The sequence below is a fragment of the Amblyomma americanum genome, chromosome 11, assembly GCF_052857255.1.
Source record: "Amblyomma americanum isolate KBUSLIRL-KWMA chromosome 11, ASM5285725v1, whole genome shotgun sequence".
Lineage (NCBI taxonomy): Eukaryota > Metazoa > Arthropoda > Arachnida > Ixodida > Ixodidae > Amblyomma > Amblyomma americanum.
In genome coordinates, this window is record NC_135507.1 from 94,468,548 (window position 1) to 94,491,622 (window position 23,075).

General features: G+C 45.7%; 1 protein-coding gene across 1 annotated transcript in view; it reads left to right on the plus strand.

Moving 5' to 3' along the window:
• The first annotated feature begins 1,049 nt into the window (after positions 1-1,049).
• Positions 1,050-23,075, plus strand: part of LOC144109808 (uncharacterized) — a 68,128-nt gene continuing 46,102 nt past the window's right edge. Inside the window, exons 1-2 of the mRNA XM_077642596.1 lie at positions 1,050-1,346; positions 8,338-8,563. Of these exons, the coding sequence (XP_077498722.1) occupies positions 1,229-1,346; positions 8,338-8,563 (344 nt within the window). The 5' untranslated portion in view covers positions 1,050-1,228. The remainder of the gene's footprint in view (positions 1,347-8,337; positions 8,564-23,075) is intronic.

Consider the following 23,075-nt stretch of genomic DNA (forward strand, 5'->3'; position numbering starts at 1 on the left):
GTGTGCTTCATTCTCACTAAGTACAACCGCACTGCAAGCATAACTTCAATGAAATCCAGTTTTTCTCTTCCACTGCTGTCACTTCGTCGCAAAGTGTCTCGTATAGCTTTGTTTTGTAAATTGAACCATCAGCCCTTACTGCGCCGGTCACCTTATCCCAAAACCATTTTATGTATCCCATCGTACTGATCGTCTTCATAAAGTCGGTTTTGATTCTTGTAATACCAAATATTTTTCTCATTCATTCTTGCCGTGTACCTCACGCGACTGGAATCACCTTCATGCAGATATTGCCGACCTTAATAATTACGAGGCACTCCGCAAAGCCATAGTTAGCATTGTACACTCAGGTGTTATTTAAATTTCTCTCTCTGCTTAAAGTTTTCTTATTTTATTTTTGTTTTTTTCCACTCCCCCTCTGTAATCCGCTGGCCCTGAGGAGTACAATAAATAAATAAATAAATAAATAAATAAATAAATAAATAAATTGCTGCAGCATCGTGCAAAATGTGACCCTCCATCACGCCACCGCGCGCATAGTAGTCGGGGCGGCACGGCGGCCGGCTTTCCGCTGGCGTTCCGCTGTATATATGTACTGTCTAAGTGGTTGTCGAGACTGAAGCCGCTTGGGGTCTCCATTGGTAGCGAAATTGCGACCCACCTATTCAGCGCAGAGGGTTCGGAGTGGTGATAAATAATCGGCACTCTTCGGCGCACAAAGTCGTTAGTCGAGCTGAAGCCTGGCGCGTGTGAGGGATTCGTACCGATGACCTTTGGTCCTCGCAACCGTAATCGGGGCGACCTTCGGAGGGCTGTGGCGGGCGAGCCAGTGGTCGCAAAGAAATTCGGGTGGTACCAAACAAATCGTCGTTTCGTGAAGTACACGTTGGTATCAGAATTTGTCGAAATCATAGTTGAAAGCACCTTAGCTAAAGCTCTTCTTATTTCGCATTCGCGAATCCTTTCACAATTTTTCTATTTTTATTTTATGCATTGTTATGTTTGCTCAAGTGCAAGAACTGCTTTATTTCATTTTTCTACAGGGGAACCTTATGACGAGGATTGAACCACACACTTCAGTGCTGAACGCAACAAGGTCGACAGCGATCGTCCTGTAGATCCTGTTCAACCGACTACAGGAAGCGTTGCTTCTCCTAGCACATCTGAAACAGAGCTGACCACTGTGCGCACGACTCAACTTTCGACACTTCTTCTGACAACGACGACAATGACGCCTCTGCGTACAACGCAGACAACGACCACAACGTCCACAACAAGCAGCACAGAGGCGCCAGTTTCCAGCACGCTGACTGCTACGATGACGACGACTACAAGTCTTCCGGAGCGTAAGCACCTTCGGTATAGCGTGAAAGCGCCGTATATACACGAGCTCTGACCAGTGTACAGGACCTAATGGTTATCGCAATCATCATCACTTATAATGTTTAGGCTTGATGCCGAAGCTGTAGATAAGAAATGAGCGAAGAAACAGGATAGTACACTGGTTTGAATAAAGAAATGAAAATAAGTGAAGTATAAAGCATGTAAAGTTCGAAGAAAATACCTGAAGTATGAGGTAGACGCTTTCGTTTCAGTAGAAGAACAAAAAATATGAAAACAAACCGCACAGCAAGCATGCGCGTAAAAAGGGCAAAAGCGTAACGCCCAGAAAGAAAAGCTATAAGACCGATGTAGTATGGCGGGGATTCGGTGGCTTCTAATGACACGATTGAGACCCCTAATTTAGCTATGCAGCTCTATTCGTCGCAATCGCTTTCTTTTACATCAGTATACGTCATTTCTCTACTTAAACGATTCATTATGTTTTTCCGCCCGGTCGACGCGCCTCCTAAATACATTTAAGTGCCACTAAACTTTGCCAAATATGAGCGCAGCCACAGTGCATGAGAATATTCTTTAGAACATTGAATATCCGTTCGCAGATGCCTGTCACAGCCGTGACAAAATTTCCGTAAAGCAATACACACTACTGCTGGCAGAAAAGGGCAGCAGCCCTTCTTTCAAGTCCCGCACTGCATTCCCTTAAACGAGACGAGCGCCAAATTATGGCGCACGGAGGCAGTCTCTGTGCAGCCCACCCCAATGTCGTGGTTTCAGTGGTTGTAGCAGTGGCTTAGGAAAAAATTTCATTCACCGACCTAAAAAAACATTGCAGTCTGATGGTTGCCATGTGTACGCTTCCCGCCACCAATCGTCTGCTTGCAGTCACTTAATTGGCTGGTGGGGCTGTAGAGGCCCGCGTGCCCTGCTCATGTGATGCCAGTTAAGCCAACGTACAGCGTCCGCCGTCACATGTTCCAACAAAAACACTGACAGACGATTACGACAGCCGGTAATACGAAGTTCGAGCGCAGCTCTCCACGGCTGGCAGGTGGCGTGTTCCGCTTTTAGCCGGCATCTTCCCGCGGCAGCCACCTACCAGGTGGCGTTTGGCTCTGCTACTTGGACAACCGGTTACACCGACTACGTCGACAAGGCTCCGACACCATAGCAGCCCTCTGAGATTTCCCCGTTGCAGCTATCTTCCATGTGGAGTTTCCCTCTACTATATACTGGTGCAACCGATTACGCCGACGACTACGCCGACAACGGCTACATGGATACATGGATACAGCCCGGGATACATGGGGCATTTTTTTTCGGCGATTTAGAGCTACGCTCTAAACATCCCAGAGCGCCAACGTGACCGAGGCGTCATCTGAGCTTATCTTGCCTGTTGACAGAGGCGATGTTGGAGAGCTTCGTCGGAGCTGTGCTATTTAGGATATCCGAAGGGATTCGTCACTACTAGAACGAGGTACACTCAGGTTGAGTAGTTAGCCTTTAACGGAACAGACACATGAGGTCACCAACACAATGCTACAAATGCAAGAAGCTTAGTAAAGTATCATAGCACTGAACTGGCTTGTCCGCTTTCAAATGTGGGCTTGTGCTAACACAGGCCTCAAGAGCTTAATCTAGCTGTGCAAAATTTAGCAGCTCAGTACTAGCATTATATAGAGGGTGCCCTAAAAAGAAATCCACCGCAGTCGCTATCTCAGCGTAGCTAATAAAGTGTAAAATGCCTAAGCGACACGACGCCTATTTAAGGCATGCTTTTCACGTCTGCGCCGGATCCGCACCAATATCTATATCTGAAAGAAAAAAAATCCCTATAAAGACTCACGCACCGGCAGCTTAAAGAGGTCTTAGCAAGCTTTGTGTTCGTCAGCATATCTTCAATGCCCCCCGACAACCTCTGCAAGTCTTGACAACAAGCCATTCTGACAGCCGCCTCCTAGGACGCAACAGCGCTATAGGAGGACTCTCGAAAGGCCGCAGTATGGAAGCAGCGAACAAGTTGTTTTTTTTTCATGCCGATTCCCATGCTATTTCAATCGTAACTAACCTTGTCCACGCTGACCCCTCTTCAAGAAGTTCCACATAAGTAGGCGCAATCCTGCACTAGATATGTTGACATGCTGACGCCAGCCTCTTACGCTTCACAGCTGCGAGTTCTTTTTTTTTCTGAGCAATAACCATATAGCTAGCTTCTGCAACAATCGCCTCACCCGAGCTGTCCACCCGCACAGGCATCCGCACATGCGCAATATTTCAGTGTAATGCTCGTGGATGGGGACCAAAACTACCACACATCTGCCAGCTGGTGCGAGTGTGCCAATTTTCATGCGTGGTCATTTCGGAGTCGTGCGTAGACAAACACTTCAGACTGAGCGGCTGCCGATTTCATCATTCCGATCAACCAGTTGGCGTCGAGCGCTTACCAGATTTCCGCAAAGGCATTCCAGCTTTAGAGCGCAACTCTTAGTCGCCCGTTCCTCCGTTCCGCGTCGTCGTCGACGTCGGCGTAGTCGTTGGCGTTGTTGGCGTAACCAGCTGCCCAAGAAGCAGAGAGACGCCTCCTGGAGCATGTTTGCCACGTGAAGATTCCGGACGGTGGCTGGTAGCGTAACATTACGCCACTTGCCAGTCGCTGCCATCGGCATGACCGGTTGTCCAAGTAGCAGAGCACAACGCCACCTGAAAGATAGCGGCCATGGCAAAATTTCGAAGGGTGGCTAGATTCGTAACATGACACCTGCCAGCCGTGCCGAGCTGCGCTCAGCTTTCGCATTACCGACTGCCGTAATAAAATGTCAATTTTTTGGTTGATGTTCAGCCACAAAATGACACAGAATACGCGTGCGCTGTTGCAGACATCGAAAGGCGCTTATCTGTTATTGCAATATATCTACAGCCAGGAAGACCATTCCACATTTCGGTGAAGGGAAATTTATTAGCGTCGACTCCTTCAGCGCATACTACATTTTCACTGACAAATGGTTGACGTACGCAGGGAGATTTACTTAGACGTTCTGGACACGCCAGGCAACAGGGAGCTCGAGCGAGGAAGACAGAATCGCTAGCCCCTAGCATGACCATGGCTTGCGAAATGCCAGATAACACGGTTCGGCCTCTTGACGGCGCCACTTGAGAGTTTTATATTGTAGCATTACTCAACACCCCCCCCCCCCCTCCCCCAATAAAGGGCAGTAACTCGGAGCTGCAGTTAGAGTCCGAGCGATGGGAAACAGAACCAGAGGGGACGTTGCAAGTGTCTGGCGCTTGGTGTAGACAGGCGAGAAGTGCTAGCGGGCGTGGTACGGCTTCATCCTGGCGAGGTTGACAACTTCGAAGGCCAGCCGTGGAAAGGAGCGAACTATGCCTTGGAGAAGAACTTTGTAGTTGGCCTCGCTGAGTTTGAGGAAGACGTTGCACGGGCCAGAGTATCGGCGAAGAAGTTTTTCAGAGCGTCCCCGCATGCGGATTAGAATCTACACGAACACTGGTTTGATGGGCTGTTGAGACATCTTAAGAGCGGAGGTTATAGCGGTGAGCGTCGTTTGCTTGCTGGTGCCGGATTCGCTGTCGAGTGAGTTGGCGGGAGGCCTCAGCGTCACTAACGAATTGGTCGGCACCAGAAAAAGAGAAGTGATCACGATCTGGAAGCAGCATTGCGTCCAATATGATTGCGGCTTCGTGACCGTGCCCTAAACCAAACGGTCTGAAGCGCGGCGTTTCATGAATCGCCGTGTTATATGCAAAGACGACGTAAGGGAGTATTGCATCCCAGTTTCGATTCCGACAGTTCGCGTCGACATACATTAAAATCATGTCGGCGATCGTCTTGTTGAGCCGTTCGGTGAGTCCGTTCTTTTGAAGGTGGAAAGCGGATGTTTTGCGGTGACTTGTGCCGCTAAAGCGCACAACCTCCTGCGTAAGGGCCGAGGTGAATGCCGTCCTCCTGTCAGAGCGATGGTGGGTGAGCCATGACGAAGCAGAATGTTTTGAATCCAAAGGGTTCGCAATTTTGTCAGTGGTACCACAGGGAAGAGCTTTAGCTTCACAGTACCGGCTGAGGTAGTAGGGGCCGACCATAATGTAGCGATTACACAGCAAGGACCCCGAAAATGGGCCGAGTAAGTCCATGCCGACGTGGTGCAAAGGGGCTTGTGGCCGATCAATAGGCTGCAGTAGGCCGGCTGGCATGGTCGGCGGCGTCTTGCTACGCCGGCACCCGCGGCAGGTTCTGACGTAACGCTTGGCAACTGCAGAAACCCTGGGCGAGTAGTACGTTTGGCGTATCCATGCCGAAGTGCGGAAAAACGCCGGTGACCGGAAGATATGTCATCATGGCACGCCTGCAGGGCTTCGTAGCGAAAGGTCGTAGGTATGACTAGCAGATAGACAGCTCTCGTCGGGCCCTAGTAGTTATACAGAACGCTGTCTCGTAAACGGAATGACGACACTCCGCGCGAGAAGACCTGAAGTGGGGGTGGGGAATGAGTGATGCCTTCCAGATGGTCAATGAGGGGCCGTAGTTCACTGTCGTCTCACTGTTGTTTTGTGAAAATGGACGTCGAGATAGCGCCTACAAAACAGAATCGTCTTCGGGGCCAAGTCGGTTGTCCTGTACAGGAGCGCCCGACACTGTCGGCATCACTGTGCTCTCTTCGGGATTTATAGACGATGGTGACATCAAATTCCTGCAGTGAACTACTTCATGATGTTATCTAACCCACGCCTTTTAATGAAGCTTTAGGGTTTTAAGTTCTATCATTAACTCTAGATCAAGCTGATACCGCGGTGGCTTGTATACATGTGGTCCAGCTTTCGCGGTCGCCATCCTTACCATGGTCGTGGGTACTCAGGCAGTTCCTTCCGACCTGGGCTAAGCCCTCCTTGTCGGTGACATGGACTTTCTATACAGCGTACAGAAAGCGCCAGTTGGATAACACCAATTAGAAGAAGAAAAAAGCGCGCAGTTTCGCGACCAGATAACATGCCGATTGGTAAAAGGCGTCGGATGCAGTCCTACCTTCGGATGTCCGAGACTAGCAGAGCTGTCCAGTCGGTCCCTTTCTTGAAGCTTAAAAGGTATGCCTTCCTCCTGAATTTCCTCCTGGTGACATCAACTGTGTATCCCGGCCGTAGATATATGCGCAGGCGACGCAGGCGCAGCACCGCTCTAGATTACATGGGCCTTATGCAGGTGAAGACACCTGCTCCGCTTAAGAAACAGCTCCGATATTTGGGAAGCACAGGAGAGGTGGCAAAAACAATAGAGGAACCCTAACAGGATGTGTGCCAGGACAGGGCATGCTTCGTCGTGAATATATACTCCTGCCCACGACTGGCGGTCCTTGCCTGGCGCTAGCGCGCTGTCTACCTCCGTGCTTGCTCCACCAAAGAAGGACACCGGTTTGCTGGTCTCAAAATGCATCCCTGCTGGCTGCGCTTTGGTTCTTCATGTTTAATTTTTCGAAGACGAAAGTGCGGTAGTGGGAGGGCGTCTTGCCTTTAAGTGCACGGTCACAGCCACTGTTAGAAACCCCACAGACGCCACGTAATAATGCAAGGAATGCTTAGTTGTGCTGAGAACATGCGAACCAGTGCTCATAGTAAAACAGAAAAAATTCTAATGATGATTACAGTACTCCTTAATGCAAAATTTGAGCGCAGCTGTTTCTCCTTCGGCGGCGCGAACAGCAAGATCCTCTGGGCGGCGGCGCTGAGCCGCTGCTTAGGCAGTTCATTTAGCGGCGGCGGCAGACGAAGCATTTCCAACGGTTGTGTCGTTCTTTATTTACTTATCTATTTGTTAGGTACTCAAAGGACCCATTTCAGCAACATTACATGATGGGTGGGCGGGAAATACGGCTGTTATGACAAAAATGGTTTTCGATGACAGCCTTGAATGGTTGAATGTCTGTTAAAGTAGCGATGTGGCCGGGAAACTCGTTCCAGTCCAGGACAGTATGGAGAAAAAATTACTTTTTTAATGTTGTGGTGTGGGCGCGCGGGGAGTAGACTGCTTTCGAATGACTATGACGGGATAATGGATGGGCTGGGCGGATGAACGCGCTGCAGGGTGACAAGCTGTTAAAATACTTATGATAAAGAGAAAGGCAATTGTGTGGCAGGATGCTAGATTATGAAGTAAGTTCAAGTTATGATTTCTGTTTGTTTAGAGTGGTGCGATAAGAGTATTTCGAAATTATAAATCGTGAAGCACGATTCTGAATAGATTCAAGTAAATTAGACAGGTTAGTTTGGTGAGGATCGAATATAGAATATGCGTACCCTAGTTAAGGTCTGACGAGCGATACATAAGCGATTAGCTTGACTGAAGGGGGTGCTATGGCAATGGTGCGTCATAAGTAGCCCAGGACGCGATTGGCAGAGTTAGCTATATGAGTAACATGGCTGATCCGAGATAGGTCACTGGAGATATGACTACCTAAATACTTGATAGTGTCGGTATGAGTTATAGGACAACAGTAGATGAAGTAATTAGGAGATGAGTAGTTACATCAGCGGTGGAAAGAGATCAAAAAGGTTCTATTGACCGATAGTTTCATGAGCCGGGTGTCGCACCACCCTTGCACTTTGAGGAGATCATTCTGTATGGCGGTAACATCAGAGAGGTTATTTACGGAACAGTATATCACACGACCGTCGGCTAACATGGGTATGTTAGATGTTATGTTGTTGGGTAGTTCGTTAATATAAATTAAAAAAAGTAGGGGCCTAGTACGGTGCCTCGAGGAACACCTGACCGGAGACCCCTGATTTTTTCTACTTTCCATTTTTACTATGCACAAATCCACACCATACCTCATCTTTCTTGCTATCGTTGTTTGTGCTTGCTAGAGCTGCACATTAATTTCGAGTCCTCCAACACAGATACGGCAGCACAGCGCACGAAACCGCAGAAAATACTCTTGCGTGGTTTGGCCGTGCACTGTGCGGACCGAGGTGTTCCTCTACTCGCAGGTTCAGATGCAATGCCCGCTGTTCCACTGGTGTGCACCGTGAGCAGCAAGTTCACCGCGCACAGCCTAGTTCCAGAGGACGGAACATGCGACTTCCTCTTCTTCGAGTCTCTCTACGACGACGAAAGGAACTTCGTGACTCCACCCCACAGGGCCGGATTCAGGCACTTCCTGAGGCAGGGTTTGGAGATGAAGAAAACCGCCCTGGGTATTTCATTCTCTCCCCTGTAAGTTAAATTGATTAGTTGAATAAGTTTTCGTGAAAGATGCGTTAAAGACCATGAGCATGGTACTTTAAATTCCGCTTATGTAATGGTTTGTACAGAAATGAAATGTCACTTGAAGCAAAGGCGCCCGCGTGTCGTTGGCCGAATGTATTGAAATCAAAGTGACGGACAGTAATGCTTGTTGCAGTTCTCAAACTGCTTGGAAAAGACGATCAACGATAAATTTGGGCTATATCCACTACATCGCGCATGCTATGGTTGGAAAGAAAGTTCAGAATTTTTACATAATTTGCTTTAAAGATTGCATGCAAGAGGTAAGGACTTAGCGGTGGGGTAGGGATCGGCAGAGAATGGTAAATGTACTCGGTCCCATTATGCGTGTAGAAAGAGTCAGAAAGTGCATACACGCACACATTCCCTGCATTTTTGGCCAGAGGTGCATTACACGCAGCTTTTGATGGTATTTATTTATGATAGAAAAAAATGGTTTTTGGGGAAAGGAAATGGTGCAGTATCTTTCTCACATATCGGCGGACACCTGAACCGCATCGTGAGGGAAGAAATAAACAAGGGAGTGAGAGAAGAAAGGAAGAAAGAGGTGCCATAGTGGAGGGATTCGGAATAATTTCGACCCCTGGGGATCTTTAACGTGCACTGACATCGCACAGCAGACGGGCTCCTTTGCGTTTTGCCTCCATAAAAACGCAGCCGGCGCGGTCGGGTTCGAATCCGGAATTTCCGGATCAGTAGCCGAGCGCCCTAACCACTGAGACAGACGATGACCAGGGATACATGATGCAACGGGCCGATTGGAGATCAGACCACGCAGTATACTCTTGAACTACATCTTTATTTGCCTCATATCTGAAAGTGTTGCACCTTGATAAGTAAAAATAAATGATTCACAGTTGTTTTTATTGAGGAAAGTATTCCGAAGCACAAAAATTCATAATCATACACATGTCTCTCCACCATTAAGTGCACTGGATTTTTGGCAACTTTGGCTGCAAACGACTGCAAAGATATTGAAATGAACTAAAACACATTTGCCGAAAAATACAAAAATTTTGTGGCAGCTGCTTTGACTAAAATTCTCTATTTTGTTCTTTTTGTGTTCTGAGCTTTTCTGTTTTTTAAATATATTTTGTTCTCGCAGGGAAAAATTATTTGTGGAAAGTCTGTTTTCTATTTTCGCGCTTCGTTTTTTTCCCGGATTTTCTATTTTGTCTTACGGATATTTTATGTTAAATCATTTTTTGTGTTTTATTTTGTTTTTATTCTCCGTTATACGTGAAATATGCCACGCAAAACCGTGAAAGCTATGCTTATTTCGAAGAAAACAGCCAAGCATACATTGAAAACATCATGCTTCGAAGTGGGATTACTGGCACCGGAGCTCAGGGCGCCACGCAGGGCTGGTCCTCGCAGCTGCTCCCTGGTGCCGTTGCCCAAAATCCATAAATTTTTCGCTCTCCTGGAAGGAAATCACCGGCTTAAAATTGGCTTACTAAAAATATCGAAACCGCCTGAGGCAGATATTGAATCCATAATAAATAAAAATTGGAGGCTTATCAAGGTTAAGCCCAGTGGATGCGAAGCATGTTATACACCCTCGGAGCGTTGTCGTCGAGCCGCATATTGAGCGCGCCGCTTGGCTAGGCGTTCTTCGCGTTCTTCATCGGTTTCCGTAGCACGCTGCAGCCTTCGTTTTGCATTCCTATTATTAACGTCCTTAGCGTTTGGAGGCATCTTGACCGCATACACGCCCGGCGCAAAGACGCTGGCACGGTTGCGGGCACAGAGACTGACGCGACGGCGGGCGCGCGCCGCTTCATCCCTGGCGTGACGTCACATATCACGTGATGCAGCGATGGTGGCGCCGCTCGCGCGCGACGGCGCGAACCGAAGCGTGGAGGCCTCCGCCGGGCGACGTCCGACGGCGCGATATGAGGCCCCATGTGCAGCCGGTGTGACGTCATCACGCGACGTCACATCATGTGATCTCACTCCAGGGTCAATGGTGGCCACCGCCGGGAGGCGACCGACGGCGCGATATGAGGCCCCATCTGCAGCCGGTATGACGTCACCACGTGACGTCATGTCACGTGACCTACTTGAAGGTCACTTGAAGGCCGCGAGGCGACCGACGGCGCGATATGAGGCCCCATCTGCAGCCTCTGTGACGTCATCACGTGACGTCATGTCACGTGACCCCACTTCAGGGTCAATGGTGGCCACCGCCGGGCGTCGCGCGAAGGCCCGAAACCTACGTTAATATGCTTCGCATAATAATAATAAAATAATCACAGAATGCGGCCCAAAGCAGCGAGGTGAAAGTTTATTCGTGGGAGGCTTTTTAATAGTGTGTGAACCCAACAAGGTAGACCGTTGCAACCGCTATCTCAGGTACCAGGATTAGGTATAAAATAGGGACGGTTAAAAATTTACTTGTCACATCCAACTGATAAGGCTTATCTTGCTAATTAAATCACCCCACATTCAGCGTTAGCTCGATTCTTGTGCCCGCGTCTGCAGGCGTCAGGTATGATGAATACGAAAAGCTACTGGTGAAATCGTTGCGCTGCGGGTGACTTGCGCTCTGGGCATAAGCGCGGGGTGGTTCCGTAAAATTTCGGTAACTACGGTACGTATTCCGCGCAACACGGTATGCTTCGTTGAGCCCTTCGGCGTGTACTGCCGCCCTGCACTGTCGGTAGACAACCCCTGCGTCAGCGCTTGCCTCCAGTCGTTAGAGCGGCCAAAGGCGTGCGTACTGCAACGAGCGCAATGCACTTGTTTTTTCGGTTTCATGCTGCACGCATCTCAAACCTTTACTACAAGAGGGCGTACATGCATTGATCGGTCTTAGTGCATGGTTTCACAGTCCGGGATCTTTCCAAATAGCGTCTTCATCTAGTGCGCGTGTGCAAAATGCAAGAAAGATCTCATAAAAATGACAACCACAATGACTGATGTGCGCGTGTGCATGACGTGCTGTTAGTGTCGGGCGGCCACATATTCGATCCGGCACGATCGCATGTTCTGTACACATTGAAATCACAACCTGGCAGCAGGTTGCTCATAAAAAGAAGTACAGCAGATTATTCGCACCAAACGTGCGCAATCGGCACCGCTTACCTTCTTTCAGAATTTCACAGGTAAAAGCATGCAGAAAACGCTCGTGCTGTACGGCAAGTACAGCAAGGACCATATTGAAGCTTGCCGTACCCCAGCTAAACAAGGGTCAGCACAATACGAAATGCATGTTGATCCAAGCAGAAAATCGCTAATGCTTGCAATTTTATTCTAAATATGTACAAGCTGATTTATGATGAGTTACCCGCATTTTCAAAGCAAAGTTTTCTATAGCGGATAGCCGCGTGACTGGTACTTCAGGTGGAACTGCTAGAAGTACAGAACACGTCTATTTTATTCGTAAACTGCTTTCTCTTTTGTCTTTATGGTTTATGGTTTTTGAGGGTTTTAAGTCCCAAAGCAACTCGAGCCATGTGGGACGCCGTAGTGAAGGGCTCCGGAAATTTTGACAACCTGGGGTTCTTTAACGTGCACTGACATGGCACAGTACACGAGCCCCTAGAATTGCGCCTCCATCGAAATTCGACTGCCGCGTCCGGGATCGAACCCGCCTCTTTCGGGTCAGCAGCCGAGCGCCATAACCACTCAGCCACCGCGGCGGCAGTTGATGTGTTCTTAACAGATGTTTTCTGAATTACAAACAAAATTATCTTTAAAAATTTTTTACACACATATTTTACTATGTGCCTGACATTCATTCGAACTTTTTTACTGGAGTAAGGTGCGCCAACATCTTTTAGACGACTTCTAAGTATTTTCCGTAAGATTTCATTATTGACGCACTGAAAGTTTTCATGTTTACTTTCGGTCTTATTGTATAATTGAAGAAATGACCAATTACCGCAAATGCTTATTGCTACATTGCTCACGAGATTTTATAGTAAGTAATATAATATTTACCTTCTTGCCTTTGATAAAACTAGTACTGTGCGAACTTCACAAAAGCAAATGAAGGACAAGAATTTAGGATGTCGAATTAAAAAAATTCGATGTTTTTATGCTGTGCCTAAATGTTGTAGACAATGAAATATCATAAACAATAAAGAATTTTGCATAATAGTGCTGGTTTATTACATAAAGCACCTCTTAACGACCCTCGTTAGAGAAAGTGTGGTTGTTGCCCACTTTAATCATGTGCGACTTCAAATTTCTTGCAAGAACATGGCTGGTAATCTTCAGGAAAGATTTTTACTCACCGGGGATTGCACTCAAATCTTATTGTAGGTTACAAACATCTATTCTTTCGTATAAAAGATTACAAACATTTAGGACTTAAAGTTTGGAGGTCGTCATCGATATAAAAAATATCGATACCCGCGGATAATTAATATGCCCTTGCATGCAAACCTATATAGTGATGGGTTTAAAATTTACTCATATATATTTTGTCGATAAAGAAATACTTTTCGCTGAAAATTTAAGAACGTCTAAGCACATATTGCGCTATGATTCTTCGTGGTTTCACACATCTTGTAGCTCTGAAGAAACCCTTGTTTGTAATGTTCATAAATCGCCGACTATGTTCTTTCAAAAGAAATTTGAAGAAGAATAAACGCATTAAAAAATCATGCGAAGCCTCGAAAGCGGCGGAAAAGCATCGCCGTGACGCAGAAGCAAGGCTTCATTGACCGCAAAACATGTGTAGACATTGGAGAGATTTAGCAGAGCGGAGACGTACTAGCGTATACGTATTTTCTTTCGAAAGAAATTTATAGAAGAATAAACGCATTAATAATCATGTGAAGCCTCGAAAACGGCGGAAAAGCATCGCCGTGACGCAGAAGCAAGGCTTCATTGACCGCAAAACATGTGTAGACATTGGAGAGATTTAGCAGAGCGGAGACGTACTAGCGTACACGTATTTTCTTTCGAAAGAAATTTAAAGAAGAATAAACGCATTAATAATCATGTGAAGCCTCGAAAACGGCGGAAAAGCATCGCCGTGACGCAGAAGCAAGGCTTCATTGACCGCAAAACATGTGTAGACATTGGAGAGATTTAGCAGAGCGGAGACGTACTAGCGTACACGTATTTTCTTTCGAAAGAAATTTAAAGAAGAATAAACACATTAATAATCATGTGAAGCCTCGAAAACGGCGGAAAAGCATCGCCGTGACGCAGAAGCAAGGCTTCATTGACCGAAAAACATGTGTAGACATTGGAGAGATTTAGCAGAGCGGAGACGTACTAGCGTACACGTATTTTCTTTCGAAAGAAATTTAAAGAAGAATAAACGCATTAATAATCATGTGAAGCCTCGAAAACGGCGGAAAAGCATCGCCGTGACGCAGAAGCAAGGCTTCATTGACCGCAAAACATGTGTAGACATTGGGGAGATTTAGCAGAGCGGAGACGTACTAGCGTACACGTATTTTCTTTCGAAAGAAATTTAAAGAAGAATAAACGCATTAATAATCATGTGAAGCCTCGAAAACGGCGGAAAAGCATCGCCGTGACGCAGAAGCAAGGCTTCATTGACCGCAAAACATGTGTAGACATTGGAGAGATTTAGCAGAGCGGAGACGTACTAGCGTATACGTATTTTCTTTCGAAAGAAATTTATAGAAGAATAAACGCATAATAATCATGTGAAGCCTCGAAAACGGCGGAAAAGCATCGCCGTGACGCAGAAGCAAGGCTTCATTGACCGCAAAACATGTGTAGACATTGGAGAGATTTAGCAGAGCGGAGACGTACTAGCGTACACGTATTTTCTTTCGAAAGAAATTTAAAGAAGAATAAACGCATTAATAATCATGTGAAGCCTCGAAAACGGCGGAAAAGCATCGCCGTGACGCAGAAGCAAGGCTTCATTGACCGCAAAACATGTGTAGACATTGGAGAGATTTAGCAGAGCGGAGACGTACTAGCGTACACGTATTTTCTTTCGAAAGAAATTTAAAGAAGAATAAACGCATTAATAATCATGTGAAGCCTCGAAAACGGCGGAAAAGCATCGCCGTGACGCAGAAGCAAGGCTTCATTGACCGCAAAACATGTGTAGACATTGGAGAGATTTAGCAGAGCGGAGACGTACTAGCGTACACGTATTTTCTTTCGAAAGAAATTTAAAGAAGAATAAACACATTAATAATCATGTGAAGCCTCGAAAACGGCGGAAAAGCATCGCCGTGACGCAGAAGCAAGGCTTCATTGACCGAAAAACATGTCTAGACATTGGAGAGATTTAGCAGAGCGGAGACGTACTAGCGTACACGTATTTTCTTTCGAAAGAAATTTAAAGAAGAATAAACGCATTAATAATCATGTGAAGCCTCGAAAACGGCGGAAAAGCATCGCCGTGACGCAGAAGCAAGGCTTCATTGACCGCAAAACATGTGTAGACATTGGAGAGATTTAGCAGAGCGGAGACGTACTAGCGTATACGTATTTTCTTTCGAAAGAAATTTATAGAAGAATAAACGCATAATAATCATGTGAAGCCTCGAAAACGGCGGAAAAGCATCGCCGTGACGCAGAAGCAAGGCTTCATTGACCGCAAAACATGTGTAGACATTGGAGAGATTTAGCAGAGCGGAGACGTACTAGCGTACACGTATTTTCTTTCGAAAGAAATTTAAAGAAGAATAAACGCATTAATAATCATGTGAAGCCTCGAAAACGGCGGAAAAGCATCGCCGTGACGCAGAAGCAAGGCTTCATTGACCGCAAAACATGTGTAGACATTGGAGAGATTTAGCAGAGCGGAGACGTACTAGCGTACACGTATTTTCTTTCGAAAGAAATTTAAAGAAGAATAAACGCATTAATAATCATGTGAAGCCTCGAAAACGGCGGAAAAGCATCGCCGTGACGCAGAAGCAAGGCTTCATTGACCGCAAAACATGTGTAGACATTGGAGAGATTTAGCAGAGCGGAGACGTACTAGCGTACACGTATTTTCTTTCGAAAGAAATTTAAAGAAGAATAAACACATTAATAATCATGTGAAGCCTCGAAAACGGCGGAAAAGCATCGCCGTGACGCAGAAGCAAGGCTTCATTGACCGAAAAACATGTCTAGACATTGGAGAGATTTAGCAGAGCGGAGACGTACTAGCGTACACGTATTTTCTTTCGAAAGAAATTTAAAGAAGAATAAACGCATTAATAATCATGTGAAGCCTCGAAAACGGCGGAAAAGCATCGCCGTGACGCAGAAGCAATGCTTCATTGACCGCAAAACATGTGTAGACATTGGAGAGATTTAGCAGAGCGGAGACGTACTAGCGTACACGTATTTTCTTTCGAAAGAAATTTAAAGAAGAATAAACGCATTAATAATCATGTGAAGCCTCGAAAACGGCGGAAAAGCATCGCCGTGACGCAGAAGCAAGGCTTCATTGACCGAAAAACATGTGTAGACATTAGAGAGATTTAGCAGAGCGGAGACGTACTAGCGTATACGTATTTTCTTTCGAAAGAAATTTAAAGAAGAATAAACGCATTAATAATCATGTGAAGCCTCGAAAACGGCGGAAAAGCATCGCAGTGACGCAGAAGCAAGGCTTCATTGACCGCAAAACATGTGTAGACATTGGAGAGATTTAGCAGAGCGGAGACGTACTAGCGTACACGTATTTTCTTTCGAAAGAAATTTAAAGAAGAATAAACGCATTAATAATCATGTGAAGCCTCGAAAACGGCGGAAAAGCATCGCCGTGACGCAGAAGCAAGGCTTCATTTACCGCAAAACTTGTGTAGACATTGGAGAGATTTAGCAGAGCGGAGACGTACTAGCGTACACGTATTTTCTTTCGAAAGAAATTTATAGAAGAATAAACGCATTAATAATCATGTGAAGCCTCGAAAACGGCGGAAAAGCATCGCCGTGACGCAGAAGCAAGGCTTAATTTACCGCAAAATATGTGTAGACATTGGAGAGATTTAGCAGAGCGGAGACGTACTAGCGTATACGTTTACGAAATTTACGTACGCCGGCTGCGCATGCGCAGTGGCTCCACCTATCCTCGCCACTGCCACCCCGCGTGCGCAGGAAGCATCCGGTAATCCGGTATACGTATACGCTAGTCCGCCTTCGCTCTTTTAAATATCTCTATTTTCATTTTTTTCCGCCGTAAACGCAAGGCAAAAACATGTGTGCTCAAAGTTCAACATTTCAACGGCTTTTAGAAGCAATTCGAAGCCCGCGCGACCTAGTATATTCTCGTGACGGTAATAAGGCTCCCCCCCCCCCCCCTCCCATCAATTTCCTGGCCAAGTCATTTTTGTGTACGGGGCCGCTCCTACTGTCAGCAGCAACGCATGCACCTTGCTTTGGCTGCAGTAACAAAAAGCAACAGTCTGCATGTCTTCAATACACTTCGTAATTTATTGAAAACTATCTTTACACACTAGTTAAGAACAACAAACACATCTTTCAAGATTTTTTTTGCTTGGTTTCTGAAAGTTTGAGGATTTATATTCTCTCCTCTGTAGCGGCACAGATCAGTGAGTTTTGTAACGTTGCAGAGGTAATGTTTTATAAACGGGAATATAAAGATGAGATGGCTATAGTTTGGCTATATATTTATTCCTTTTCTGAGAGTGACACCGTCAAAGTAAGCAAAAAACTTCTTACGATTATAGTTTCTGAATGTTTAAAAATAGAACAAAATTATAAAAACGAAATGAAAAAGTGGACGTGATTGCGGACATCTATCACATCCTGTTAAAATTTTCAGGCATGTATCTTTATCCTTATTCAAAGCTGGCGAAAATTACTTTTCTAACGGGGTCTTATGTCAGCGCTCAGGCGGCGGCGATACAGTCTCCGGTCTGTCAAGGTTAACACGCTCTCGCTCTGAGCGATGGCAGTGCCGCTGGGCTAATGGCATTCTTCTTCTTCACACTTCACAAATTAAAAATGGGTCATTTTAAAGATGCAGTACCTCCCGCAAGAGCAATATTATGCACCACGTTATGCACCACGTTTTAGGGCTTGGTTTATAGTGTTTGGGATTTAACGTCACAAAGCGACACAGGCTATGAAAGGTGACGTAGTGGATGACTACGGGTAATTTAAACCACCTGGTGTTCTCCACCGTGCACTGACAACGCACTGTACACGGGTCGCTAGCATTTTGCCTCCAACGAAATGTGACCACCGTAGCAGGGATCGAACCCACATCTTTAGGGTCAGCACCCGAGCACTAAGGGGAACTTGCGCTGAAGTTTGCGGTGCCGATTGCAGCGCCATAACACACTGCCTAGCGAGGAGAGCAAGCAGTTTTTGGTAGTACTCTTAGTACTTTTCCGCGCCACCTTCAGGCGCTTATTGGCGTGAGCCTCCGCGCTCGGTTGAAGGCGCACGTGCCGTGCGTCAGCTATCTGGGCTATGTCGAGAGAAGCTAGGCAATGAATGCTATCAGCCAAACGCGGGTATCTAATCGCGCGGAATGTGTTCTCGCGTTTGCAGCGGCCCAAGCGGCTGTCAAAAGCAGTTTTGAGTCACCGAATGGAACAATTGCAGTGCCACCTTGGCAGCGCAGGTTCCCCATGGGGAACGAACCACCTTTGCAGGCTGAGTTGTTCGAAACTGGGTTTGCCTCCGAAGGGGCGCAGCGGGGTTTGCGGAGCCCCCTCCAAGCACACACCCCTGAAGAAGCCGGGCGCCGGGCCGGCGGTGGCTTGTACCCATTTTTACCGGTGGGTGTCCGGCGATGGGTTTCGAACCAACCACCTCCCGCAGCCGAGGTTTTCGCATGAGGAACCTGCACTGCCAAGGTGCCACTGCAATTGTTCCATTCGGTGACTCAAAACTGCTTTTGTCAGCCGCTTGGGCCGCTGGAAACGCGAAAACACATTCTGCGCGATTAGATACCCGCGTTTGGCTGGCAGCATTCATTGCCTAGCTTCTTTCGGCGTAGCCCAGATAGCTGACGCACGGCACGTGCGCCTTCGACAGAGCGCGGAGGCTCACGCCAATAAGCTCCTGAAGGTGGCGCGGAAAACTACTAAGAGTACTACCCAATACTGCTTGGTCTTCTCGCTAGGCAGCGTGTTATGGCGCTGCAATCGGCACCGCAAGCTTCAGCGCAGGTTTCCCATAGCGACAGAGCCACGTACTGCGCCGGCACAACATGCTTTTGGGCTTATGAATATTTGTATCATGAATTGTGGACAAAATATTGTCACGAAGTGGTGACTGCAGTCCGGAGAGCAGAAAGGCTGCGAAAATAGTGTCTAAACAAAACTCTTCATTAGGGCTGACTTGCGCCCACAATGGACTGAATCACTCAGCGGCGGCCAACCAACAAACGTGCTCGGCGGTCGTCGAACAGAATCCCCACCGCTGTCGGCCGTGCTCAATTTGAAGCTGATAGCGAACTTTCTAGATAAAGCGTGCAAAGTTTCTAGAACATTCTGGAACAACGTAGAATTAGCTCTGCCTGGCTGCGATCAATCGAGATAAATCTAGTCGCGTCTTGCGTCGCAAAGAAAGCGATAAAGCGGCGTGGCGGCAGATTTGAAGAATGAACAAACACTGCAAAGATTCGCGGCAACATGAAACTTATAAAAAAATTTTTTATTTCTCTTGCCAAAGTTCTCGTTCTGTAGATTCGTGAAGCTTGTGAACAGTTTTTTCTTATCACGTCAAGAAACGCAGTGCCTTTTGTGTCGGTTTTTATAGAAGTATCTGAAGAGCGCCGTGCTAGGTGTTTGCTTTCGTATTTTACTTTCGTTCAACTAAAACACTCCAAGGTTGCCAAAAATTTCATTGCTCTATGTTTGAAAATTTTTAGAAAAATAAAAATGATATGCCGTAAAAGCTGGGGTGTTCTATTGCATCCATTGATCTGCTGCGTACATTTTCTTACAAATTCCTTTGATCTCCTTAATCGCAATCAAACCTGGCAAAATATCAGTGCTTGTACACGTGCGCGCGGAAGCAATTTTAGAAAACGTGAGCCCTTTGTCCTTAGATTTGCTTTTTCTGCAGAACAATAATAGCATAGCACTTCTGTGCAGGCATCCTGCCATGGCATTTCAACATTTAAAAATATTCAGTAAAACCTCGATGTCCACCTATAGCACGATGTCTGAAATCGATACTTGTTAAGAGATGGGAGGGCTTTTGTTTCGAGCAGCCGGGGTTGCGCTTAACACTTATATATATTGTTACGTAATACCTCTCTCACTGCTTGCTTACTTCGTTAGACACCCTGGAAAGTCTGTCGAAATCCTTTCATAAGCCTTTAAATAATTGAGGATCAGTTCTTTGATTTTGCTCCAAAGCCTTCTTCAGAGAGGTTCAGACCGCTGGAAATGTTACGATTCGGCCGTGTTGAAGCACAGGAGCCAGTGATGCAGGTGATGAAGAGGAGATGCAGTAGCTAGGTACATAAGAGTGGGACTACGTCTGGATGTGGTGAAGTCACACTGAAAATCACACGAGCCAGCTCTTAGTTAAAGGGAAATCTCCTTTAGAGAAATAGCTCTACAGGACCTCAATTATCGGCTGAAGATGTACTTTAAGCTGTCTCTGCATGCATTTCTTGTACGATAAAAATTGATTTTGTAGGCTTTCCTGGAAATGTTCTTGTTAGTCCGGCAGGGAGCAGTGCATTTCAGTCCTGAGAAAATTGAATTTTTAAGTTTTCCCGCCAATTGGTTAAAATTTTCCAGCCAGGGACGAAAAGATCTCCGCGATTCCTGTCTGAACATGAATGGCAGCTTAGCCAATCCTCAAGATTTCGCGCATAAAACGTGCTTGTACTCCCCACAGTTCTATTGAGAGAACAGCAAGACATGACAGTCCCCGCATTTCGTTTCGTGACGTTTCTAGTCTCCAAACTTTATTTTCAGCAAAATTACGATATTTATCATTAGAAAGCGGAAGTCTATAAACAAAAACACCAGTCTTTCCTCAGTGCCCATTTGTGCATCTGTACTGCGGAAGCACGCGCCAAGAAGCGAGCACTTACTCTTCTTTAGGTGTGATATCTACGGGGCTGTGTTAACTATTTATTAAAGTATTTAAAGAAATATACCATCTACTTTCCATTCGCACAAGAAGCCGAGAAAAGGAGCGAAAACTGGTTAACGCGACAGGCATGGAGTATGACTAAGCATAAAAATGCGTTCTTTGGCGAATTTCAGATAACGAAATATTTAGCAAGCCGCCGCGGTGGCTCAGTGGTTAGGGTGCTCGACTACTGATCCGGAGTTCCCGGGTTTGAACCCGAGCGCGGAGGCTGCGTTTTTATGAAGGAAAAACGCTAAGGCGCCCGTGTGCTGTGCGATGTCAGTGCACGTTAAAGATCCCCAGGTGGTCGAAATTATTCCGGAGCCCTCCACTACGGCACCTCTTCCTTCCTTTCTTCTCTCACTCCCTCCTTTATCCCTTCCCTTACGGCGCGGTTCAGGTGTCCAACGATATATGAGACAGATATTGCGCCATTTCCTTTCCCCCGAAACCAATTATTATTATTATTATTTAGCAACTTTCAGAATTTAAGACCTATCGACATATACTTGCGCCTAAACTCAAGCAGACTAAGTATGCTTACTTAATAAACGTGTTCCGTGATGAACAAGTGCAGCGTCCAGATGTGGCTTGGTGGAAGGTGAACTCATTGTTAGAACCTGGCATTCATGCATCAACTCTTGATGCCTTTACGCATGCAATAAAACTGGTATCCGGTGGTTCACTGGCAGACGAGCTTGAAACCACTCCACGTTTTAGTAAATAAAATGAAAAAAAATGAGAGTCTCTGCCAGAACTGCGCTCAGTATGTGCTAGGAAAGGATAGCACGCAGACCCTCTTTTTAGCTCAGCTGATCTATTTGAAGCGTTCTTGTCTGTAAATATCAAGACTAGCAAGTCGCAGGACTTGAATGGTATGAAAATAATTCCCGTCAAATCCGTTTTTGGCATATTTTGCCCTGTGTCACGTACAATTTAACATGATTTTATCCTATGAAATTTTCCTTATGGAAATGTTGAATACCGGACCTATCTCGAAATTTAGGCATGGAGAAAAAAAATTGTTCGTTAATTACCTACTGCTTGCCGTACTTCCAATTTTTCTAAGGAGATTGAGAAAATGATGGATATTAAAATAGCCTCATAATTTTGCAGTAATTTATTCCATATTTTTCAGCATGGCTTTATGAAACATAGGGCCTACTGAAAGGGCGCTTCTAACGCAGCAAGAAATTATGATCGAGGAATTCAAACAAAATAAACTCAACATCGGCATTAATATCGGCTTTGCTAAGTGTTTGATCCCGTCAATCGTGCTATTCTATTTAAGTAAATAAAATAGTGCATTGGCGTTGCGCCACTTTTATTAAAATCTTACTTGTCGCACAGAGGTGAGTAGGTGTAAATACGGCAACTTCTTCTGCCCCCGGCATAAAATCCGTAGTCCAGAACGAAAGCGCAGTTGGGCCTAATTTACATGCACGAGTGGGGCGTATGGTCTGTCGCATGCCGATGTCACATTCTATTTTTTGTCAAATGTACCTATGAAGCAGGCGTTGAAAAACTAAAAAAAATGCACTTGTTCAATTCCAACTATGGCAGAAGTAAATTTTTTCCCAGGAAATTAGGTAAGAACAAAAATTATGATGTACCGCTCTAAAGGGAAAGAAATATTAAGACGTATTCAATAATGAACCTATAGAGCTCGTGGAGTTCGTGAAAACACTTCCAGCTACCTTTTCGAAGAAATTAACGTTGTATACTGATGTCGAATACAATCGTTCTAAGGCCACGTCAGCTATACGTATATTTGCGCGGATTAGATACATTCTTGTGATGAGAATAAAATTTTTTTATAACGCAATAGTACTTTATAACATTCATTATTGTACAATAGTTTATGGTACAAGAGGCATAAGAAATCTAACTTATATTTGCTTCAGAAAAGAGCTGTGCATACACGGGTGCGTTAACAGGTCTGCAAACAGATCGGCAAACAGGACACATTGACTGTATGCGCATAGCTTCTTTGATCAATCTTCGGGTGCCTAAATGGTCAGTGCGACCAAGCCGTGTGTTTGACGTGTCACTATTCAAAATGAGTCACATCGTGCAAATCATGCGTACATCTAACGCCAATGCATCGTGCGGTCCTGATGTATTTCATCAGGATTTTAAACCTTTCAAGCAAACCTGCTCTGCTCACTGGGGCTCTCACACTTTATGTCTGGGAACTGTTTCTATCATTCATCGTTTTTGTTGATGGATTCGTCACGTTCATTGCTCTTTTTTGTTGCAATTTGTTCGATTTTTTTATTGCTCTTTTGTTTTTCGGTGCTCTGAGTGCAATACTGTGAAAGGCCTATGGCTCTTAGTGTGCAATCCACAATAAATAAATAAATAAATAAATAAATATATAAATAAAATACAACTACCTCCCGTCTAACACAAAAATATTTATAAGGGTTTATATTCTTTCAATATTAAC